This window comes from Pinus tabuliformis, chromosome 1_1 (genome assembly GCF_031772625.1).
Source record: "Pinus tabuliformis cultivar Carrire ecotype Pingquan chromosome 1_1, CPIR1, whole genome shotgun sequence".
Classification (NCBI taxonomy): Eukaryota; Viridiplantae; Streptophyta; class Pinopsida; order Pinales; family Pinaceae; genus Pinus; species Pinus tabuliformis.
Genome location: NC_142297.1, coordinates 124720609 through 124745264, shown reverse-complemented (window position 1 = coordinate 124745264; position 24656 = coordinate 124720609). Strand labels below are relative to the sequence as shown.

Below are 24656 nucleotides of genomic sequence, written 5' to 3'. Positions count from 1 at the left end.
TCACCACCAAAATTTGATCCCGAAAGCCGATTGTTCTCCTCTTACTAGAAGAAGGAGCTCGGTTTTTCTTCTTTTGGGGCATGGTTTGTCTCTCTGGGGATTACATGAAAAAAAAAACATCTAACTGTCAACCACAATGTCCCTAACAAGTGATCCTCCATGTTCTCTCTATTGTTCAAGCCCTATTGCAATATATTATTTTTCAATCCCACTCGCAACATTAGCTATTGGTGGTTCCTCACATGATGATACCACCTAGATGTCGTGTTGCACTACCTTTTGTTTCAATGTGCCTATCATAATTTAGGTCTCATCAATGTTATCCACAACTAGAATATGTTGAGTAGGGGGGTTAGGCCTTCCTCTAGGTGGATGAGGACATAGTGTTGGGTTGTGCCTAACATTTTGTCTTTCTTGTGCAAACCCATGACACACCTCTTGGAATTCTTCCATGTTAAAGTAGTTGACATGGAGTCCGAGTTGAAACTATGCCCATAACTTACTCTACAAATATAGAGGTACCTCCCTATTATTACAAGGAGGTTTATCAAATACCATAAACCACCTATCTATCCAATTGTCTAGAAATGGTTGGTATGTGCACTAGTCCATATAAATGTGTTCTTTGTTGATTGGTAAAGGTTGGTTGTCTCTTAGGTTGACAAAAAGGGACAACAAATCTTGTTTCATAATGTTGAGGTCTCTAATTTGGTCTTTATTTAGACTGGTTCTATAACATTTATACATTCTAGCCTTGTAATCAGAAATATTTGTTAATTAGCTTTGGGCATTGGATATGGATGATACAATTGACCTTGCAAGAGACAATAATGATGGTTCTCTAGTGTTTTGAATATTTTGTATCAGTGACCTCAATGTAGCCAAGTATGCATCAATTTCAACATTTGTATTTCTTGGTTTTTATTTTGGGTTTTGTTTTGCTAAATTTTGGTTTGGGATGATGGGTTTGGGTTCTTATTAGGTTCTATATTAACCAATTTCCCTTATATTCAATATAATGATTATGTTTAGTCGAGTCCCCGGAGCACAAATGGTTGAGAAAGGATTTCTGTTCAAACCTCACCGGGATGCTAAGCACGTGCTCTAGGAGGAGACATTTGACTTACAAAAAAAATATAATGATTATGTTTAAGGAATTATTTTTGGTGTTTTTTTTTCCAATTTTAAAATAAATTTTGAAAAAAAAATCAGAGGAAAAAAACAAACCATTATAATTCTTACATGGAGTCCAAAGATAAGGTGTGGTATTGATTAGCACTGGTGGTTGTTTAGGAATCAACAAATTTTCTCAATATCTCCCAAAAATGTGTCTTGCAAACAAAATATGGTAAAAAATGGGGTCACGGGTGCATAAATAAAATATTTCATCAAGCACAGTGTGTGTTCCTAATAATGGGTATGTGTTCCCACAGCATGTGCGCATTCCTAAGAATGCACGGTCATTCTTGAGCCGTGATGAGCTAGAAACCTAGCTAGCATCTTGGTTGGTAGCTTGGTAGCTTGAGTCTTACCAAGTTTGGACACCTAGGAAAAAGTGTATGTTCCTAAGAACATGCAAATGTTCTGATAGGTGCATGTTCCTAATGGCCCCATTTCCACTTTTGGGGCCATCATCTTCGCACACTCGACCTTACCACCCAAAGAGAAAGGAGAGATGGCCATTGACTCTCTTAGTAGAGACCTACTATTCCAAATATGATAATGTTCTTCCATTCCAGAATGATTAAGAGATCAATTGCAAGGTTAAGGATGAAAGAAAAACACAATCAACTTAAAAACAAGACAATAATCCAATTCGACATGGGGTTCTCACTAGAAGCTCGAAATACAAGGATATCTAACCATTGTGAACATAATGTGATGGAAAAGGGTTAAAAAAACTAGCATAAAGAAAAAAAGAAATAAATTAAACACTTACAAAAATATCCACAAACCAATAATAATGATAATGATAATAATAATAATAATATATATCTAAATTTCATGATCTCCTTCCCAACTATCCTATCTAAAAAGTCTCCAAATGGATGGAAATAGTTGGAATCACCCTTAGTTTGCATTGTGCCTAAAGTATTAATTCCATATTGACAATGTTTTTCCACACTAAAGCATTCAATAACGAGGGGATTACATATATGAAATGGATCACTTTGGGAATGGGTGTTATTTAATTGTATTGTTAAATAAAATCATATTTAATATATATATATATATATATATATATATATATATATATATATATACTAAAAAGTATCGATAGGTATTTTTATATTAATTTTTTTTTATTTTAAAATTTTATATTATAGTTATAAATAAAAGATGTTGTCATATTTTCATCATTTATTTTATATCAACCAATATAGATCCATTTCAATCACAATCTAACATGACCCTAGAGGGATCAAATGTAAATTTCTTTTAGAGTGCAAAGTAAAATGTGTAATGTTTCATTGTTTAAATTGTTTTTTTCATTGTTTAATTAATTAATTTACTTAAAAAGTTTTATATGATATATGACATTAAGATATTTTTATATAACATGTTTATCAAGCCATTTTAACAAATACATTAAAATGAGTTTTTTATTAATATATTTTTAAATATAAGTGAATATTAATTCATATTAAAATATTTTATTAATAACCCACATTGAATATTTTATTATATACAACATTAAAATATTTTCTTTTAACATTTATTTTCTATATATATATATATATATATATATATATATATATATATATATATATATATGATATTGAAATTATTTAAAATAGATTTTCAAATAATTTATTAAAATATTTTTGAAAATATAAAATTTAAACTATCTTATTCACATTTTTTTCAACTTCCAATTACTTTCTATAAAATAAAATGAGATTGCATATTTCATATAAATAATTAACTAAACATACATACATAAATAATATATTTATTTTTCTTTTTAATTATAATTTATATTACTTTTTATTTAGAGAATACTTTATATATATTTCAAAATAAATATAAACTAATTACCCATCACTATCTCAACGCAACTCCTCAACTCAACTCAATCAATAGAATTTTAAATATTAACTACTTCACATTTCTTAACTCAATCTTCTCCGCCCCAAACTGTGAGCTTTTTTAGCATCCAAATCTGAGGCTCCCAAAAGGGAAGTTGATAGACGGGCCCGCATCCTCCGGAGGATATGGTGTTTTGGGAGTGGCGCACCGTCTTAGCAGAAGAAGGCAGACCCACGGAGACTTGAACAGCATTCATCCACTGCTTATTCCTTCAAGTATATCCAACATTCGGCGGCGACAAACCCCACGAAAATATATAATGAGTGCCTTTGAAGAACTGTTTTCAAGCTTCCTTCATCAACATATAACTCTCGTTCTCTTCCTATTTATATGTAGACACACCTCCAGTTCCAACAGAGACACACCTCCATTTCTTTACTCAGCATAGTGGCAGAGCTGTGCATCTTGAATATGGCTCTTACAATTACATACTCCTCCTCCATGGTACTGTTGCTACTAATTATTTCTATCTGCATCGTCTCAGAATCAGGTCGGGCCAATGCATTGACAGGGCTCAGGAAGGATTACTACAAGCAAACGTGCCCAACTGCGGAGACTGTGATAAGAGATACCATACGCAACGCCACGCAGTTCGTGTTGGGGAATTTTTCTGTCAAAATCCCAAAAACACAATATAAAATGCACACAGAGAACAAAGCTCTGTTTCTCTCCACGATTTTCACACAGCGGAAAGCAAAAAAAAATTATTTACCAGAACAGAATATTACACCCATAAACTAGGATCTGTATTCATTAAAATGAAAAGCTTGATACAACATTCTTCCTCTGCTGTTCAGAGGGATTTACAAAACAGTTCAACTCTATTCATTCAAATTCAAACTCATTCTACGCTGTTGCATATTACAAACATACACTTGCGCTGCTGCGCTTCTACTCACACACACACCTCTGCTGTCTTCCTCAACACGACATCAACTATGTTTTCATTCAAAATCTGAATGGTTTTAATGAACAAAAATGGAGTCCCATACTGGGAACTGTTCGAGGTTGTCCTCCTCGTCCTCGGCTGAATTGAGCATTAACTGTGGTCGCTGGGAATTCAATGTGTAGGAGCTTGAACGCAACCTGCTTCCTTCTCGGCCATGCTGTAAATTGAAAGCTTCTACCTGCTACGTTGTACTGTTCCATGCTCACTTTAACTCCTCCGCGCCAAATCTCTGTTTCTCCATATATTTGAAAACATATGCAAAACACTGCTAAATCATGAAAGGATGGCCTTGGGCGGATTTCAAATATTATACAGTTTGGCTCCGGAAACCCATCGGGTCCGCTCCATCGCATCGCTACAAAACTCATGTTAAAGACTCCGACCCTATGACATTGCCGATAGCGATGTGCCGATAGCAATATCGGCGATCGCTCATCGCAAACACAAAAGCTTCTTTATAAGACCTTCACTTCGACTTCGCCGATGCGATATCGGCGATCGCTCGTCGGCGATATTTCATATCGCTGCCGCTGCCTGCCTCCGATGCTCCAACCCGCCGATATGCCGACTTGCCAATACGCCGACACGATCTGGACCGTTGATCGGTTAGATCTAACGGCTGAGGTTAAAGCGGATCTTTAAGCCTGCGATTTGGTTTTTCTCATAATGTTGGAGTGTTTATGCCTCCCGATCCTTGGTGAAGGGCTCGGTTATTGTCTTCATGCTGCCGCATGGCTCAACTGTTGCACAGTTGAAATTATATTTTCAACACTCCCCTTTAATTTCAACTGTTGGGCATTCAATCATACCCAAACACTTCCTCTCATCGAGGGATTCACCAACTGCTGTTACAAAGACATCTTCCTCACATAGAGGGATTCACCGACTGCTTCTGATACAGTTCACAAACAAACAAAGTTGTCTTCCTCTTAATAGAGGGATTAACCTGAAACTGTGCTTAAGAGCACCTTCCTCATGACAGAGGGATTCACCATAACAATGTGCTGAAGAGCACCTTCCTCATGACAGAGGGATTCACCTGTGACTATGCTGAAAAGCATCATCCTCTTGATAGAGGGATTCACTAATGACAATGTGCTGAAAAGCACCTTCCTCTTTTAACAGAGGGTTTCACCAAATGACTGCTTCAAATGCAGTTCCAAAACAAACAAACATTGCACTGCTGTGTGTGCAAACTCATTACAATGTTCTCCTATGCTGATGCATATTTTTTTTGCTGCACTGTTGTGCCATCTTCTTTACTGTGTCTATCCCACACTGCTGTGTCTTCACTTGCACTGCTTCTGCACTTTTCAAAGACAAAATAGTCTGTCTTTCTTGGAACAATTACGCTGTCCCAATTTACAAATTTACACTGCTGTGTGTAAGCATTCATTGCTGTTGCATATATTGCATTTCAACTCAATGAACAACAAATTCATTACATTTACCTTTACTGCTGTAAGGAAAATTTCTTTTGCATGTGCTGCTGTTCAAAACTTCTTGCTGCTGCATTTTTCACATTTGCATTGTTGTGTGCTTCTCCTTCTTTCCATCATGCTGCTGTTCATAACTTCTTGCTGCTGCATTTTTCATATACACTGCTGTCCATACCCATAACCATAGACTGTCATCCCTGGGTTTTTATTTGCTGTTGCGTTGCCTCTGCAATTTGCACGGTCGCTGCCTTTTGTTTCAACATACTGCTGTGTGCCCATACTCTTGGCACTTCATTCTCCACAAAAAATAACACAGGCTGCTACCTTTTCTTATGCACCCTTGCTTCACACAATCTTCAGTTTCATTTTTTTTAATTACACAATGCACTGCTGTGCAGTTCCTTTCATTTTTCTGCTGCCATACACATTCTCATTCATCCATGTGCATTAAAAATCTGCTGTCCCTGTTTTTCTTTATGCATTTCTTTGCATGCTGCATTGCATATGAAGAAAAACATTACATTTTTTTACTGTTGTGTGAGAAATTTCATTGCATTCTCAGCCACTGGGCATTTACGCTCTGCTGCGTTTTGCCTTCTCATTTTCTTCTCACTGCTTTGCATTTTCATTCCCAATACAAAACATTTCATCTGCTGTGCATTACACTCATTCTGCTGTGAGTATGTTCTATCACATTACATAGAAGGAAACTACCTTCCATTGCTATGCATTTCAATGCATGTGCACCACAAAAAAAATTTTAAACTGCTGTTCATTCTAATCCATGTGCTCCAAAAAAAAAAAATTTTCAAACTGCTGTCTTATGCTCTATCTTCCCACTGCTGTGAGGGTCTCCATGCTTTGCATTTTTCTCTTATCTCGCTGCTGCTCTTTACATTTCAGCGCTGCCATCTTTTCTTCCTTATGCATTTCTGTGCATATTGCATGAACACAAAGCAAAAACATTGCTGATTTCATCACTGCTGCATATTACCTTTCAGAGGGATTAACAAAGATTTCATTTGCAACTGTTGTGCTGCAATACATCCTCCATCAACAAATGACTGTTAATACAGTCCAGCAACAAAAATTACAAGCTCCCCTTTAATGTATGCTTGTCTTCTTTTAGCAAGTTTTCTCAAAACAAACTTAGATCAGCTGCGTTGCTTAAGGGGCTTTCACACTGTATTTCTTTTCTTCTCCATACTTGTGTAACTTTCTTCTTTTGTGTGGGTCTAGCTTGCATAGGAGCCCATCTTAAGTTACAGTCTCGTGCCATATGCCCTATGTTATGACACTTAAAGCATTCAACTTTATTCATGAATGAGAATTCATGATTTCTTCTTGTGAAATTATTTCTTGGAGATTGTCGGGGACCACAACATCTATCTCCATGAAATGCTCTACAATCTTTTGCCATATGACCAAAGTTTGAGCAAGCATAACAATAACCATAAAATGAACTTTGGTACCTGGGAGATGGAGGTTTCCTTGATGTACTTCTGAAGCCTTGCTGCCTTGAGATCCTTTGATGATCACCATTGCCTCTTGCCCTCTTGACATCAGCTACATTTCTTCTTGGAGCTGATTTTCTACTTGGAGCAGGATCTCTTCTATTGCAGCCTTCATTTTTCTCCTTGCCTTTGCTGGAACTAGGAGCATCACCATCTCTTTCTGGCTTCTTCACATCTCCTTTGCTTAAAGCATCTTCATCCTTGTTTGAGGGTTCACCTACATACCCAAGTCCTGATTTATCAAATGGAGATCTGTGATTGCTGAGCATGTCATCTAGAGCTTGAGAGCTCTTCATGATCTTGTTCATCCCTTCAACCTTCTTCCTGAGGAGGACAATCTCTTCTTCCAACTTTTCACATTCATTATTTTTCTTTGCTAGTTGTCCCTCAGTTTCTTCCTTGCTACGAGTAGCTTCAGCTGCTACTATTTTGAAGGAGATAATCTCAGTCTTCATTTTGGAGATTTCTTCATCTTTTGCTTGACTGCTCTTCATTTTCTTTTCAACTCCTTGTGCTTGCTTCCTAGCTTTTTGTAGTTCGGACTTAAGGGAGGAGACCTCTACCTTGTACTGTCCAATCTCTTCCACAAACTTATTCACTCTCTTGTGTCTTTGTTCAAGTTGACTTGTCAAGGCATCTGCCTGCTTTTTTGCACTATTCAGCTGATTTGTCATAGATATGACTTCTTCATGATGCTTCCTCTTGCATTGATCCAGCTCCTTCTTGATCTTGGCCAGCTCTTCATCCCTTTCCTTTACTTGAAGCTTGATGAAGTCAAGCTTTTCATTCTCAGCTTGTATGATGGGTTCTTCTTGACTCATTGTCATGGTCAGTGCTCCCTTTGCATGAAGGTCATGCAGTCTGTCCCATATATCCTTTGCTGATGTATATTTTCCTAGATTCCTCTTCACAGAATCAGGCAGCCCTTCCAAGATTAGTTTTACTGCTTGTGCATCATACTCCATGGATTCTTTATCCATCTTGCTATCATCAATCACAGACTCCCAGACTTCAATCCCCTCAGACATTAGGAAAGCCCTCATCATTATTTCCCATACATCAAAGTTTCCATGAAACTTTGGGGTTTCAAATAAAATGTATTCTAATGGATTGCCTTCTAGTTTAGTAGAGGAGGGAGACACATTTTTAGCAGGCTTGGAGGCTTTCTTCTTTGACCTTGCCATTCTTATCTATACTCCAAATTACTTGACTGTGTTTTTTTTAAAACAACTGACTGTTCCTTCAACAATAACTCAAAAACTTGAGAAATACCTGAATCCCTTTGGCTGAGTCTTCACACTGCTGGAGAAGTTTTACTGCTGCAACAACACCTTCCTTCAGCTTCTTTGAGTCTTCAAAGAGCCTGGACTAGCTCTGATACCACTGTTGGGGAATTTTTCTGTCAAAATCCCAAAAACACAATATAAAATGCACACAGAGAACAAAGCTCTGTTTCTCTCCAGGATTTTCACACAGCGGAAAGCAAAAAAAAATTATTTACCAGAACAGAATATTACACCCATAAACTAGGATCTGTATTCATTAAAATGAAAAGCTTGATACAATATTCTTCCTCTGCTGTTCAGAGGGATTTACAAAACAGTTCAACTCTATTCATTCAAATTCAAACTCATTCTACGCTGCTGCGTATTACAAACATACACTTGCGCTGCTGCGCTTCTACTCACACACACACACCTCTACTGTCTTCCTCAACACGACATCAACTATATTTACATTCAAAATCTGAATGGTTTTAATGAACAAAAATGGAGTCCCATACTGGGAACTGTTCGAGGCTGTCCTCCTCGTCCTCGGCTGAATTGAGCATTAACTGTGGTCGCTGGGAATTCAATGTGCAGGAGCTTGAACGCAACCTGCTTCCTTCTCGGCCATGCTGTAAATTGAAAGCTTCTACCTGCTACGTTGTACTGTTCCATGCTCACTTTAACTCCTCCGCGCCAAATCTCTGTTTCTCCATATATTTGAAAACATATGCAAAACACTGCTAAATCATGAAAGGATGGCCTTGGGCGGATTTCAAATATTATACAGTTTGGCTCCGGAAACCCATCGGGTCCGCTCCATCGCATCGCTACAAAACTCATGTTAAAGACTCCGACCCTATGACATTGCCGATAGCGATGTGCCGATAGCAATATCGGCGATCGCTCATCGCAAACACAAAAGCTTCTTTATAAGACCTTCACTTCGACTTCGCCGATGCGATATCGGCGATCGCTCGTCGGCGATATTTCATATCGCTGCCGCTGCCTGCCTCCGATGCTCCAACCCGCCGATATGCCGACTTGCCAATACGCCGACGTGATCTGGACCGTTGATCGGTTAGATCTAACGGCTGAGGTTAAAGCGGATCTTTAAGCCTGCGATTTGGTTTTTCTCATAATGTTGGAGTGTTTATGCCTCCCGATCCTTGGTGAAGGGCTCGGTTATTGTCTTCATGCTGCCGCATGGCTCAACTGTTGCACAGTTGAAATTATATTTTCAACAGTTCGACCCAAAAATCCCTGCTCGCATTCTACGAATGCACTTCCACGACTGCTTCATTCGGGTATTTCCATTACATTTTGATATCATAGTTAACCAGTCTTGAGTCATCTTCACCACCTGAATCCAAATGTTTTCAGTGTTTTCACTCACATTTAGCACAGGCTTGGCTTCCACTGGTAATTCGTCAAATTCCTCATTAGTGTAGAGCTAGAGGTATAAAAATAATGTCAGTTACACATTTTTCGTATTAGACTAGAATAGAATATAGAATTTGTATCTTAATGTTAGAATATATAATGTAGAGGGATTCTATATATAAAGTGATCACTAGATTTATAGAATTGTCGATGTTCTGTAATCTGTTTGCAACATCAATCAATTAATGGGAGATTCATATGAATGCACCTTAGTTGACTTATAGTTTTGTTTTTTCTGTTTAATCTAAATGGTTATGGTTGGGTATTGACATTGGCGGTGGCGTAAACGAGTGCAGGGCTGCGATGCATCGGTATTGTTAGACTCCACTCAAAGCAATGAAGCAGAGAAAGACGCGCCACCCAACGTCTCACTTCGCGCCTTCTACGTACTAGACGATGCCAAGGCGAAGCTGGAGTCCATTTGTCCACAAACTGTTTCCTGCGCTGACATTCTTGCAATCGCAGCAAGGGACGTTGTAGTTCTGGTATACTATAATCTCCTCTCAATAATTTTGATAACAGGCGAGATGTGTATATATATGATTAATTGAAATATTGATTTGGCAGACTGGGGGCCCAAAGTGGGACGTTCTCAAGGGAAGAAAAGACGGGCTCATCTCGAGGGCAAATGATACAAGGAATTTGCCAGCCCCCACCTTCAACGCCTCTCAGCTCATTCAAAGCTTTTCCCTCCGTGGACTCTCTGTCCTTGATCTTGTCGCATTGTCAGGTATTTACAGCACTGTCTTCTCGTTATACTCCTAAATTCTAATTTTAATTGTCCACAGAAGTTGGGTGCTCCAAAGTTCAGTAGATTTATTCAGCCCTTGCTATATTAAGCTATTGTGGTTAATCTAATTTTCATTCGATTCAAAAACCTAAAGTGGATCTATGATGATTTAAAGTCTTATTCTAATTAACCCAACCGTCAACTGGATACCGTTATTCAAAAAATTAAATCAGTTTAAGTTGTCAAATACATTTGGATAAATATATATTTAAACAATGAATATCACTATTCAGTTGTTAAATCATGAGTGGGACAGTTATAGTTATTATTATTGGCTCATATTAGTGAATGGCTGACATTTTGCTGCTATTATTCAAGGAAAACCAAGTTATTTGAAATTATCTTTTGGTAGTTCATAAAAAGTTCATTCAAACTCTTTTTAAATGCTTCTGGATCTTGGATTTTGGGTCGTTAACATATTTCCATTAATCCAAGAAAACTATCTCTTAACCTAGCCCAGACAATTTTAATACATACTCCAAACCCAATTTTTCCTTATATTTTTATTTTATTTTTTAATTTAATAAAAAATGTATATATAAAATAATAAATAATTCATTTTATAAACATTTTTCTTTCTATTATAAATTTGATTTCTCCAATAAATATAAAACAAATTAAATTTCTCCTCTTAAGTTGATATACAAACCTATTTAATTCTTCCATGTTCTTAATTCTTAATTCTATTTAATAATAAGCAAATATTACACAAACCCATTCTTTGTATTTAAATAAACGTCCTTGCCTTTAGTTTATATAATTAAATATTATTTATATATGCAGAGTTACACATTTTTTCCTTACCTTACTTCTCAAATGTTGAATCTTGAATACTCAAATGGTCTAATTAACAAAGTCCACAGAAAATAATGAATCTAATTTTTTAATTATAAAACTTCTTCCATTTGTATGATGGCCGATCATCCCAAATTGACAACTACATGCTGCAACCTATCATCCAAAATTTGACATGCAACCGTTGCATTGTTTTGGGAAAGGACTTCGTCACTTTACATCGCTATATTTGAATGCTCAAATAGTCTAACGAGCAAAGACCACACAATAACAATATTACAATGAATCAAATTTTCAATCATGAACTTCTTCAATTTCCATATGCATAATTGAATACCATATCACAATTTAAACTAAAGTAGTTTTTAAATAAATACCATATCACAAAGTGGTTTTTAAATAATAGTTTTTATAACATACAGATTATTTTATGCCGTTATGAGTTCCTTTATCTATGCCATTTATACAACGCCTATTTTATCGTCTTATTTTAGTTGCATGACTGATATATTTTTAATTTAAATTTATTAGAGATAAAACGATAAAGGCATAAATGTTTAAAAAATAAAAAATTTATATATGATATCTTTAAATAAAAAAATTAAAATTTACAAAATATTTATTACTTCAAACTAAAGAATTTATATCAATATCATATTCAGATAGATTCAAAAATAAGAAAGAGATTAGAGCATTAGTAGGCTCTGCCATGGGACAAAAGCAAACCCAGCAGAATGTTAATTTTTTTTCCTTTTCTTTTTTAAATGTTTATATATCTGAAACATGAGATATAACTAAAAAGTGAGCTTCTCAACTCAGATATGATCGACATCTGCATTTCAGAATTTTTGTTGCAAAGTCCACAAATCCAAAATTACCATGCAAGTATGGTAACCCTGTAATGGAATTTTAATTGAATAATGAATTGTCATTATCAGGTGGGCATACGTTGGGCTTCTCCCACTGCTCTTCCTTTGAGAGCAGACTTCATAACTTCAACGCTACATTTAAGGTGGATCCAACCATGGAGCCGCAGTTTGCGCAGAGGTTACGCACGGTATGCCCTCAGCCTAACAACAATCGCACCGTGGGGGCTTTTCTGGATTCCACGGCCACCCAGTTTGACAACGCATACTTCAAACACTTGGTAGAAGGAAAGGGAGTGTTTGGCTCAGACCAGGCGTTGTTTCTGGAAAACCCAACAAAGATGATTGTGAAGAGATTCGCAAGGGATGAGAATGCCTTCTTCAAAGCATTTGAAACCTCAATGCTGAAGTTGGCAAGTGTTGGACTTATGACCAGCGGGGGAGAAGTGCGATTGAATTGCAGAAAAGTGAATTCTTGAACAAGATTCATATGGGATCATACGCTCCTCCCATTCATTTTCATCCATAATTGTTTTAAAGGGATCCTAAGTCCGAAGAAACAGTGACTTATACATTAATGTAATCAATAATTTGTTTCATAGTTCAAGTTATCAATGAGCGAAATGAAAAATAGTTTTGCATACTAACGAGCAAAATAAAAATAGTTTTGCGTACATATATGCAGTGGGTTTTCTTTGTCGTTACACATGTTTTTTTTTTTAATAATATCTGATTAAACATTAAATTTTCATAATTTCCAAATATTCTTCTTAAACAAAATAAGAGAATAAAAAGGATCTAATTAATCACTTCATCTTATTATTTGATAAAAAAATTAACTGTTCGTCACATTATAAAATTAACTTTAATAATATAAATTTTGAAAATTGGGAGATGTAACGACATTTTTTATTTTTTAAAAATAAAAAATGTAGGAATGATATAGATTTAATAATTTGGAAATATCTTTTTGTTAGTATACACAATTTGATGCTTGAAATTAAGTGTTTCCAAACAATTTTTTCCATTTCAAATATTATCTGATATGTTCATTATCTTCTTTCTGTCATGGTGTTACAAATTCTTAATATTATATAAATGACTTATAATTTAAACAAGTATTGCAAGGTAATTTAGTCCTTGTCACATAGATTACAATTTATGTTTTCAGAAAAACTCAAAAATAATATATAAAGTGGAAAATTAATTACTTACTAAGGGGCAACGACTTGCATAAATTTTGGTGGGTAGTAACCACAAGTAACTCTGCACATTTACATTTTTACTACTAAAAGTGGTTAAGAATAAATAAATAATGGTGGGGAGTAACTCTTGACAAGTATATTTATTTACATTGTGTTCCTATCCATTTTTTTATGCAAACACTTATTTAAATTATGGTAGGTAGTGAGTTTGAGTTATTGTTAGTAGTGAGAATGAGTTATTTTCAAGGATTTTTGTTTTGGGTGATTTTCCTATAAAAATTAACCATGAAAAATCAACCTATGTAATATTGAAACTTCTTCGAAAATTGATAATTTAATATTTTTTTAATAATTTAATATTGACACTTCTTCGAAAAACCTTCCGCTAGGAAATACCACGGTACACGAAGTAAAACCACTTTCGGTCTCTGTTGCTGTGGGACTTCATGGCTATATACTCTGCGGAAGCACCTAATTCAGCGTGTAATTTTTTCCAAATTCAAGGGTTTTAATTGCTCAGTTTGAGAATTTAATATTTATGCTAGTTAAGTTTATTGTGTCACTTATGACAGGGGCTATGAATTCAAATATTTGAGTTATAGTGCTGGTCCATAATTGATCCTGCTGCACACCAATACAATCAATACAATCATTTTCAGGTGTCCCACTAGCTCTGAGAATTATTATTAGGCTACCTCCCACCAATACAATCATTTTCAGGTGTACCACTAGCTTTGAGAATTATTATTAGGCTACCTCCCATGTAGGAAGCCTCCTTTAAGAAAACAAAGGGCCTACATTCCATTTCATGTTTAATTAGCAGCTGGTAACTGCCTTTCACGAAAACAATTATATAAAATGGTGTTTCTAACTATTCTGTAACACCCAAATTGTTGTTCAACTCAACAAGAATAAAACGGTTATTATTGGTGTTGTCAAGTAACCCTAGGCACACGCATGTCAGCAGGATAGTGTTGAAATGGTAATTTCCACTGCAGCACCAGTCAAACAAGCGAAAACGTGAAAACTGCCATGGGAGTTCCCCGCACTGCTTTCACGCAACAGTGGTATTTTTCCAAGGGGCAGCGATCACAATCATCAATTGACACGTGTCTGGGCAGTTCTTTCCAAAACCACCATTCCCAGCGCGTAAAGTTCGTTTGGTTTGGCTGTGCGATATTGTCCTCCATATAGCTGCTGCACATTTTTTTTGTTGGACCTCCATATGATTGACAAGACCGTATGCAAAGTTCACTGAAAAGAGGTGAAGGACGAGAAATTAATTTACCGCCATGTTATGTAAATAATATAATTCATTTCGGTCAAAAAATGTAAGTGAAGTTTTAATGCAGTGTAAAATTTGAAAGCAGAAACAAAGTGTTTCAGCAGTGTTAGTTTTTGGAGAAACAGAGTAAATTCTTGTTTGAACTGAAACGTTCTGGTTGTAATCCCTCTAATAGAGGAAGATTTCTTTTATGTAACAATTGTTTTCTATTAATGAATACAAGTTATTTTATGGGTGTGAACCTCTGTTCTCTGGAAACAAATTTTTAGCTTCCCTGTTTGTTAAAACAGAGCATTTTCTCTGTTCTTTTGTTCTTGAATTATTAGAAATTCCCAACATGGTATCGGAGCTTGTCCAGGCTCTTTGAAGGTGTCAAAGAAGCTGAAGGAAGGATTTCTTGCTGCAGCAGCTTCTCCAGCAGAGTCAAAAAAATCCAAGGTATTTCTCAAGTCAGTTTTTGTGTTACTGTTGAGGACATTCAGTTATTTTAAATACACAGTCAAGTATTTTGAAGCATAGTTAAGAGTGCAAGAATGGCTGGAGCCAGCACTAGCATGGGTATCTGTAATACCCAGCTCCCACAATTTAATGGGAAAAACTATAACTATTGGGCAATAACTATGAAAGCCTTGCTTGCTTCCCAAGACTTATGGGAATTTGTTAAGGATGGTTTTGAAGAACCAGCAGATGAAAATGAGTTTAATAATTTAACTCAGGCAGAGAAAGCTCTGTTGAAGAGCAATAAGAAGAAGGATTCTAAAGCCCTCTACTTTGTGTATCAAGCAGTGCATGAGAGTGTGTTTCCAAGGATAGCAGTAGCTAAGAGATCCAAAGAAGCATGGCAAACTCTCAAGATAGCCTATCAAGGCATGGAGAAAGTGAAGATAGCAAAACTACAGTTGCTGAGGAGAGATTTTGAGAGTCTCTGCATGAAGGAGTCAGATAATATTGACTCATTCTTCACACATGTAATTGGTCTGGTCACACAGATAAGGTCTCATGGAGAGATTCTTGAAGAAAACAGGATTTTGGAGAAACTATTGAGGATCCTACCCTCAAGGTTTGATGTGATTATCACCACCATAGAAGAGACAAAGGATCTCACAAACTTCTCAGTTGATGAACTACATGCATCACTAATAGCACATGAGCAGAGGTTGAGTAGAAATGAAAACTCATCTCTAGAGCATGCCTTTAAGACCCAGATGTTCTTTGGAAGAGGAAGAGGTCAAGGCAGAGGAAACAAGAAAGGAAGAGGCAGCAATCCAAATCAGAACCAAGGCCAAGGCAGCAGTCAACAAAGTGGACAACATCATGCTCAAGGACAAAGGTATGATAAATCCAATGTCCAATGTCACTATTGTAAAAAATATGGGCATTATGCAAATGAATGTAGGAAGAAACAACATGATATGAATAATAGAACTAGTGCAAATTTCACTAGAGAAAATATCAGCCAAGATAATTTGTTTTTAGCCTGTAATATGGCTGAAGAAAAGAGTGAAGATGTATGGTTTCTAGACTCCGGTTGCAGTAACCATATGACAGGAAACATAGCCCTGTTTTCTATGTTAGATCAGAGTGTGAAGTCACAAGTCACACTAGGGACTGATAATAAAGTTTCTATTATGGGAAAAGGAGAAGTAAAAGTTTTAACAAAGAAAGGAGAAAAGAAAACCATATCAGATGTTTATTATGTTCCTGGAATGAAATGTAACCTCTTAAGTATTGGACAGTTTGTTCAAAAGGGGTACAATGTTTTCTTTGTGGATGATGTAAGCACCATCATAGATAAAACACCCAGCAAACAATGTATTGTTGAAGTGAAGATGACAAGGAATAGGATGTTCCCTCTCGGAATGAAGGCAGATTTGAAAAATGGAGAAGAAATAGCAGCAGTGACACAAGAGGCTTTCCAAAGTGAACCAAAAGATGAAAATTGGTTGTGGCACTTGAGATTTGGACATCTCAACTTTGGAGGTCTTAACTTGTCGAATAGAAAAGGAATGGTAAGAGGATTACCATTGATAGAGAAACCAGACAGCTTTTGTGAAGGTTGTATCTTGGGGAAACAACACAGAGAAAGTTTTCCATCTAGGAAAAGCATAAAGGCAAAAGCACCCTTAGAGATTGTCCACTCAGATTTATGTGGACCGATGCAAACTCCATCACTTGCAGGCAGCCACTATATACTAACATTTATTGATGATTTTACTAGAAAAACTTGGGTTTATTTCCTGAAGAACAAAAGTGAAGTGTTTGAAAGATTCTGCAATTTCAAAGCACTTGTAGAAAACCAAAGCGGGTTGCATATCAAAGTTCTAAGAACTGATAGAGGAGGTGAGTATATCTCCAAGGAATTTCTACGTTTTTGTAGAGAAAATGGAATTCACAAGCAGTTTACCACTAGGTACACTCCGCAGCAAAATGGAGTTGTCGAAAGGAAAAATAGGACAATCATGGATATGGCGAGGAGTATGTTAAAGGCAAAGCATTTGCCAAATGATTATTGGGCTGAAGCTGTACACTGTGCAGCGTACATTTTGAATAGATGCCCTACAAAAGCAGTCATGAACAGAGTGCCGGAAGAAGCAAGGAGTCACCCACATGAAAGTTTTTGGATGTATGGCTTATGCACACATTCTAGATCAACTAAGGAAGAAGTTGGACAGCAAAGGGGATAAATGTATTTTCATTGGATACAGTGAGGAATCCAAAGATTACAGGTTGTATAACCCATCCACCAAGAAGCTTATTGTGTGTAGAGATGTTCAGTTCATTGAGGAGGAAGCTTGAGATAGAAGCATAGAGAAAACAGTGAATGTTAAAAACTCTTTGTCACATGATGAAGATGATGAGGAGATGGCAGAAATACATCCCCAAACAGCAGCACCAACACAAGGGTAGTAAGAAACACCCTTGAGGAGAAATGAAAGTGCTTCTCCAAGCACGCCACAAGGAGGAAATTCAAGTGCTTCTTCAAGTACTTGTACACCAAATGAAAGAGGCAAGAAGTTCAAAAATTTAAGTGACATTTATGAACAAGAGGCAGCAAATGAAGGTATGAACTCTTTTTTTGCTTTATATTGTCATGTTGATGACCTTGTTCATTTCGAAGAGGCAGAAGCCAAAACAGAGGTGGAAGAAACAATCCAGAAAATGCTCAAGGAAAAAACAGAATATGTGGCAGCTACAACAGCAGCGTGTCAAGCAATTTGGATGAGAAAGATGTTAAGGAGTTTATGCCAAGAGCAAGCAAAAGGAACTGTGATTTTTGTGACAATAGCTCAGCTATTGCATTATCCAAGAATGTTGTGTTTCATAAGAGAACGAAACACATTGACACAAAGTTTCATTATATCAGGGAATTAGTAAACAATGGAGAAATTGTTTTACAACACTGCAGAACTCAGGAGCAGGTTGCAGATATACTGACCCAACCATTGGGGCAGAAAAGTTTTTAGTTTTTGAGTAAATGTCTGGGTATGACTGATAACCCAGCAGTTGAAATTAAAGGGGACTGTTGAAATGGTAATTTCAACTGCAGCACCAGTCAAACAAGCAACCGCATTTATTTCAGAAAACTAGAAAACCGCCATGGGAGTTCCCCGCACCACTTTCACACAACAGTGGTATTTTTCCAAGGGGCAGCAATCACAATCATCAATTGACACGTGTCTAGGCAGTCCTTTCCAAAACCACCATTCCCCGGCGCGTAAATTTCGTTTGGTTTGGCTATGCGATATTGCCGTCAGTGGTCCGATTAACTTGGCACAGATCTACGGTTAAGAGAGTAGCTGCACATGTTTTTTGTTGGACCTCCGTATGACTGACAAGACCGTATGCAAGGTTGACTGAAAAGAGGTGAAGGACGAGAAATTAATTTACCGCCATGTTATGTAATTAATATAATTCATTTCGGTCAGTAAATGTAGGTGAAGTTTTAATTCACGGAAGTAATTTCTTTTTCAAAGTAATATGTAATGTTATTTTTTTTTGTTTTTGTTCTTTGTTGCTAAATATGTAATGAAACGCACAGCAGTGCGAAGTAAAAAAAAGGGAGAACAGAGCAGCGTGAATGTAAAAGATAGAATTTTACACACAGCAGTGTAGGTTTTTTTTTGTAGAGGATGTCTTGGCTCATCTTTCATTCAAGTGATGAAATGTAAAAACGCAGCAGCGTGAATGAGAAGAAAAAAAAATTACACAGCAGTGTTGATTTTATTTTGTGAGAGACAGAGTGAAATTTTTTTTACTGCTTCTGAAGCAGTTCTGTTGGTGAAATCCCTCTATGAGAGGAAGATGTTTTTTTTGTAACAGTCAGTCTCATTAATGAAAAGTTTTTTTTGTGTGTGTGTGTAAAACTCTGTGCTCTGGAAACAAATTTTTGATCCTGTGGTAAAAACAGAGTATTATTCTCTATTCTGTCATTTTGTTTGGAATTATCAGAAATTCCCAACAGATAGCTCAGCTCCACTTCTGCGCTGATGGCGTCCACAAGCAGCTGGTTGAATTTTCATGGGGTAAGGGATGGAGATATAAATAATGGAATTTGAAATTTTTTGTTTCGTTGTTTCTAGCCCCAAGATTTGTAGCTTGCTTAATTTGTTGATTCAACAATGTGCATTTGTAGTTTGCTTAATTTGTTGCTTCATCAATATGGGTCGCCTTTATATTTGAATGAATTAAGATAAACAAATTATTTTATATGAATCACCATTATCTATTTCGAAGCAAATACAAGTCACTGGGATGAAAAATTTCGTTGCCGCAAAAGCAAAATTGGGTCCACATGCCGTGATTTCGATTCATCCCGCTGTCCAAGAAATGGTTGAACCAGTGGCAGAGCCATGAGGACAGTCAATTTATAGAGATATCGATCAATAGAGACAAAGCAAACATAGACCATGTGGAATACGTAGTATTCACTTTGTCACAGGGTTTCAAAGTTTATGATTTTCAATTTTAGAAAAACACATACCATAATATTTAAGGAAAACAATTCACCTCGTTCTGTCTGATGTAGACAGCTATATATAGAAAAATACATACCATAATATTTAAGGAAAATAATTCACCTCATTTAAGTGATTTCTTCGTAACAGAAATAAAGATTTCGTGACAAGAAGGAAGGGAAGCATTCGATAAAGTTGCAGGCATTGTTCTCACCTTCCAGGATTTGAAAGAACGGCACCCCACCTTTACTTACTGCCCGTGCCCTTGACCAGAGAGAATCAAGCTTACTTATTTCCCATATTCACTCCATCTCAAGTATCCCCCTCACTTCTATGCGATAATTGGAGCATGGGTTTTCCAGAATGCTATGTTCGACTTTAAAGCATCATATTGTGCTTTCCTCCCATGTGTTGTGTTTAGAGCCCTCATCTCGATTATTTTTGTGGTAGAGTAGGGAAAAGATCCCACTTATCAATTTTGTTTATTTTGTATTTTTAGCATATCAATTTGTTCACTTAAATTATTAAGAATAACTGTTTTAAAATTATCAAGCAAATTTCCAAGTTTAGCTTGATTTACAGACTTTATGCCGAATCTTGAGGGGATCTACCATATTTTGCTTTTCCTCTTGATATGTGCTTGCATAGTTCACAAATCTCTTGAAATGATAATAGAGAAACATCTATTTTGCCCATGATATTAAGAAGATCAGTTCATTCATCCTTAATTGCTTTTAGAAGGTTTTTAATGTATCAAATCCTGAATTATGCAATTTTTCGTTCTTAACGTTATACCTAAATCTCTCTATGAGATCCTCAAGCCTCTCATCTTATTTTGATTCATTTTAAAGATTTCCTCTTTAAGATCATGATATATACAACAGTGTTTATATTTTTCTAGAAATATCATTTTCATATCATCCCATGATCTTATTGAATTAGTCCCTAAACACATGAACCATTTAAGAGCTTTATCCTTCAATGTAGCCAGAAACAATTTCAATTTTTGAGCATCTAATAAGTAATTATAAGATCTACAAAGTATTTCAAATTCAAAAAGAAATATTTTTGGGTCTTTTGATCTCATACCATGGAAGTTGGGAAGTACAGATGGAGAGATGTTTTTCATTTTAACATTTATATCAGTATCTTGAATGGGAAATCCAAAGGATCTCCTTCATTTTCATCATTTCCATCCATTTCTTCTACCTCTTCTACCACATTTTCCACCTCTAGGAGGCAGTGTTCTTCTACCTGCAAAAGTAAGAACTTATGATGTGGATGGTGATGTGGTTCTTATTACACCACGTGATATAGTGGGAATGGTAGGTGATTATGAATTTTTATTTTTTTTTAAGTTTGATCTCTAATGAATCTACCTCTAGAATGCACTATAAAATGAATGAAATTAAACTTATGCAACTAAAAATGGATGCAACTAAGAATGAGATGCAATGCAACAACTAAGGTTAAAAAAGACTTTACAATAGTGATGTGCAGGTCTCGTCTTACCATCTCTCTTTTCCAAAGTTGTATAAATTAAAAAACAATCTAAATTGAAAACTAAATCCTATGTATACTTCCCCAGCAATGGCCCCAAAATGTTGGGTAATTTAATTGTGCTTTAAATTACTTTACATTACATTGTCAATCCAGGATCGTAAACTTGTGAAGTATACAACACAATATATGCTAGGAGTTTAGCTTTCAATTCTAAAAGAAATAAATTGCAATGAAATAAATTTCTACTTTATAAAAACGAATAAAATGACATGAAATGAAATATTAATCTAAAAAAGCATTGAAGAATTAATCTAGGAAAATAATGAAAAAATAATCTAGGAAAACATGTAAACCTAATCTATGAAAACATGTAAATCTCTAAAAAGTAAATTTAATCTAAGAAAGTTTGTAAATTTAATCTAGAAAGCATTTGAAATTTATTTATATGAAAGAAAGCAACTTGTTGAAGCCCAAAATCATCTCTTTTTTACCACCTTCCTACACTCCATCCTCCTCCTTTTTTACTCTAACAACTTTAATTGAGCATCAATCTACAAGGTTCATGGAAATAGCAGGTACTTAAACCTATTTTATTTTAGAAGTTTCATTGTTCTTTATTATTTAACTTAATATTTGCACAAGCTACTGAATTTCACCAATTCTGCAGCTAATGATTGATTCTACAGCAAAGTCGAAGGTTTGATAGGTTTTGAAACTTCAGTCGAGGAACGCGACATATGGGAAAGTGGCTAATATCTTGCACAACAATATTTATCTATCTCCATGGTCTGGATTGATGATGAGGACACCACATAGGCTCAGTCAATGCAAAAGACAACCAGCGAAGAAGGAGCCGAAAGCGAACCAGGCGAGCGTGGAAACTAATTGAAGCAGATATTTAGCCTCATGATTTGCTTCTTTCATAGAAAATCACGAGATATTATCTTTTTATGATATTTTTAGTCTCTATCGAGTAGGATAGGCACATAAATCTCTAAATATTTATTTGATGGATGTTATAAATCTACCTCTTAGCATGACAGACAAAGTCTTGCATATTGTTTGAAAAAACTTTGTTTTACAGTTATAAAACTTTGTTTTATTTTATATCTGTGTTGTGTGTTGTCTTGATGTATATATAGTCCATTTGAAGAGTTGTGTTGTTTCCTACATCTCACAGGAAGGCCCCATGGAGTTGTAAGGTTTTATTGTTTTCAAATTAACATTTCAATTATGCATTCTATATTGTGTTTAATTAATTCATTGCAATGATAGTTCGATTGTTAATGAATACTTTTAACATTGATCACAGAGTTGATAGCAGAGCGCATTTTGTTTAATCTTTTTGTTGTAGGATGACTGAGTGAAACCAATATCTCTTGTGCACATGATAAGTAGTATAGCAAAGTGTGGATTGAGTTACAATTTATAGTACAGTTTGAGCTTTGTGAAGAGGATTTGAATTTCCAATTAGCGTTAATTACTCTTTTTCTGTCATAGTGATTTAGATTTAGTTTCATTATTTAGTTGAACAAGTGTGATCTTCCTTTCAAACAAGTGTGATAATCCTAGTTTCATATTTCTTTCAAGCAAGTGTGATAATCCTAGTTTCATATTTCTTTCAAGCAAGTGTGATTTTTCTTTCAAGTAAAGTGTGATATTTCATTTAAGCAAGTGCAATAATTTTGATTTCATTTTTGTTAAAGAGTGACATATTTACTTTCATGTAAGAATAATGAAAACATGTGCATCTCGATATCTCAATTTAATCTAGGAATTTCTTGAATAATCAGGACTTCTAGTACATACAATACACATACACTTCATCAGTATACTAGCCCTGGTCAATAATTTATGTAGTAATTTAACATCAATTAAATTACCAAACATTTTGGTGTCGTTGCCAGGGAAGTGTATATAGGACTCTTTCTTTTTCTTTTCATTTAAAAAAAATGATATGCATAGGGAAAGAGATTCTAGAGGTAGATTTGTAAGTAGTGTAGGAGTTTGATTCTAATATCATCACTCACCCCACCACGACCTCGTAGTGCCACACCATCCACCCAAACTCATATTCCATTAATTGCAGGTAGACATAGACTTCCTGAAGTACTTAGATCTGAAATCCAACCTAAAGATTCACCAACTTCCTCTACTAAAGTTGTAGTAGAAGAAGAAGATCCTACATCCCCAACTGAAGGAGTAATTTTCTATCTTCAACTGGAGAACAACTTCTAGGACAAGAACTAGAAATCCCTAGTGAAGAGGAAGAAGAAGAAACATATTTTAACATTCCATTGATAGAAGAACCAGAGGAGCTAGAGGAGGAACTAGAAAATCCAATTTTGGAACCTTACATTAGTTCTGAGGAATCTACAATGGCAGGAGAAGGGGAAGGAGAAGTACATAATGTGAATGGTGAACAACCTAGGATTGGAGGTGGAAGAGGAGGAAATAGAGGAGGTGGAAGAGGTGGAGGAAGAGGAAGAGGAGGTGGTAGAGGAGATCTAGAACCTTTTGGATTTCCCATCTTTGATGAAGATACCACAACCACAATGAAAAATATCTCACCCTCCATCCTTCCTAATTTTCATGGATTAAGAAATGAGGATCTTGAAACATTTCTCTTTGAGTTTGAAGTCTTGTGTAGATCCTATGACTACTTGCTTGATACTCAAAAGTTGAAATTGTTTCCAGCCACTCTTAAGGATGCAACATTAAAATGGTTTATGGGCTTAGGAGTACATTCTATAAGAACATGGGAACAAATGAAAACTGCATTCTTAGAAAAATACAAGGATTATTGTATGCCCCATAACCTTAAAGATGAATTCTTTAAAATGATGCAAAAAGAAGATGAAAATCTTGAAGATTTTGTTGAAATATTTGCTTATAATGTAAAAAGGGCTAAAATGCATAATCTAGATGAAAAAACCTTGAAATATCTCTTACTTAAATCTATCATAGATGAGGGGATAGATCTTATGAATTTTATGGGTAAAGGAGATATTTTTCAGTTATTATTTGGAGATATTTGTGAGTTATGCATACACATTTCACGAGGAAAGGTAAGAACAGGGAAAAATCCAAGAGGGGATTAATAAATTTGCAGTTGGGACTGTATGTAGGGTTGAAATAGGAAATTTGTTTGACATCTTTAAAACATATATTTTGGGGAGTCTTAGTGAACAAATAGGTACCCTTAAAGTACAACACAAGAAAAAGGTCAAAAATGCTACATTATCTATCTTTTGTCCAAAATGAAGAAAGAAGCATGCCTTGAGAAAATGCCCTCTTGACTTAAAAAGTGTGGAAACCTATGCTATATGTGAATAAAATCATGATACAAAGGAATGTCCTTCAATACCGAGTCTTAAATCTATCTATCAAGAGGAAGTAATTCCAAATCAAGTAGAACCTATTTGTTTTATTGCCAAGAGACCATGGAAAAATCCACAATCGAATATGACTCGAGGTTTCGACACTCAAACATATGCACAACCATCACAAAGTAATTGGATTGCACCCATGCCTTGGCAACCTTGGCCTCAACCTTG

At 35.7% G+C, this 24656-nt stretch overlaps 1 protein-coding gene across 1 annotated transcript; it reads left to right on the top strand.

Annotated features, from left to right (window-relative positions):
* The first annotated feature begins 3469 nt into the window (after positions 1-3469).
* LOC149211959 (peroxidase 66-like) lies at positions 3470-12644 on the top strand. Its single transcript, XM_089390510.1, has 5 exons — positions 3470-3684; positions 9505-9564; positions 9997-10185; positions 10268-10430; positions 12224-12644. The coding sequence occupies exons 1-5, from the start codon at positions 3502-3504 to the stop codon at positions 12628-12630; spliced, it is 1002 nt and encodes a 333-aa protein (XP_089246636.1). The 5' UTR covers positions 3470-3501; the 3' UTR covers positions 12631-12644.
* Positions 12645-24656: the final 12012 nt, after the last annotated feature.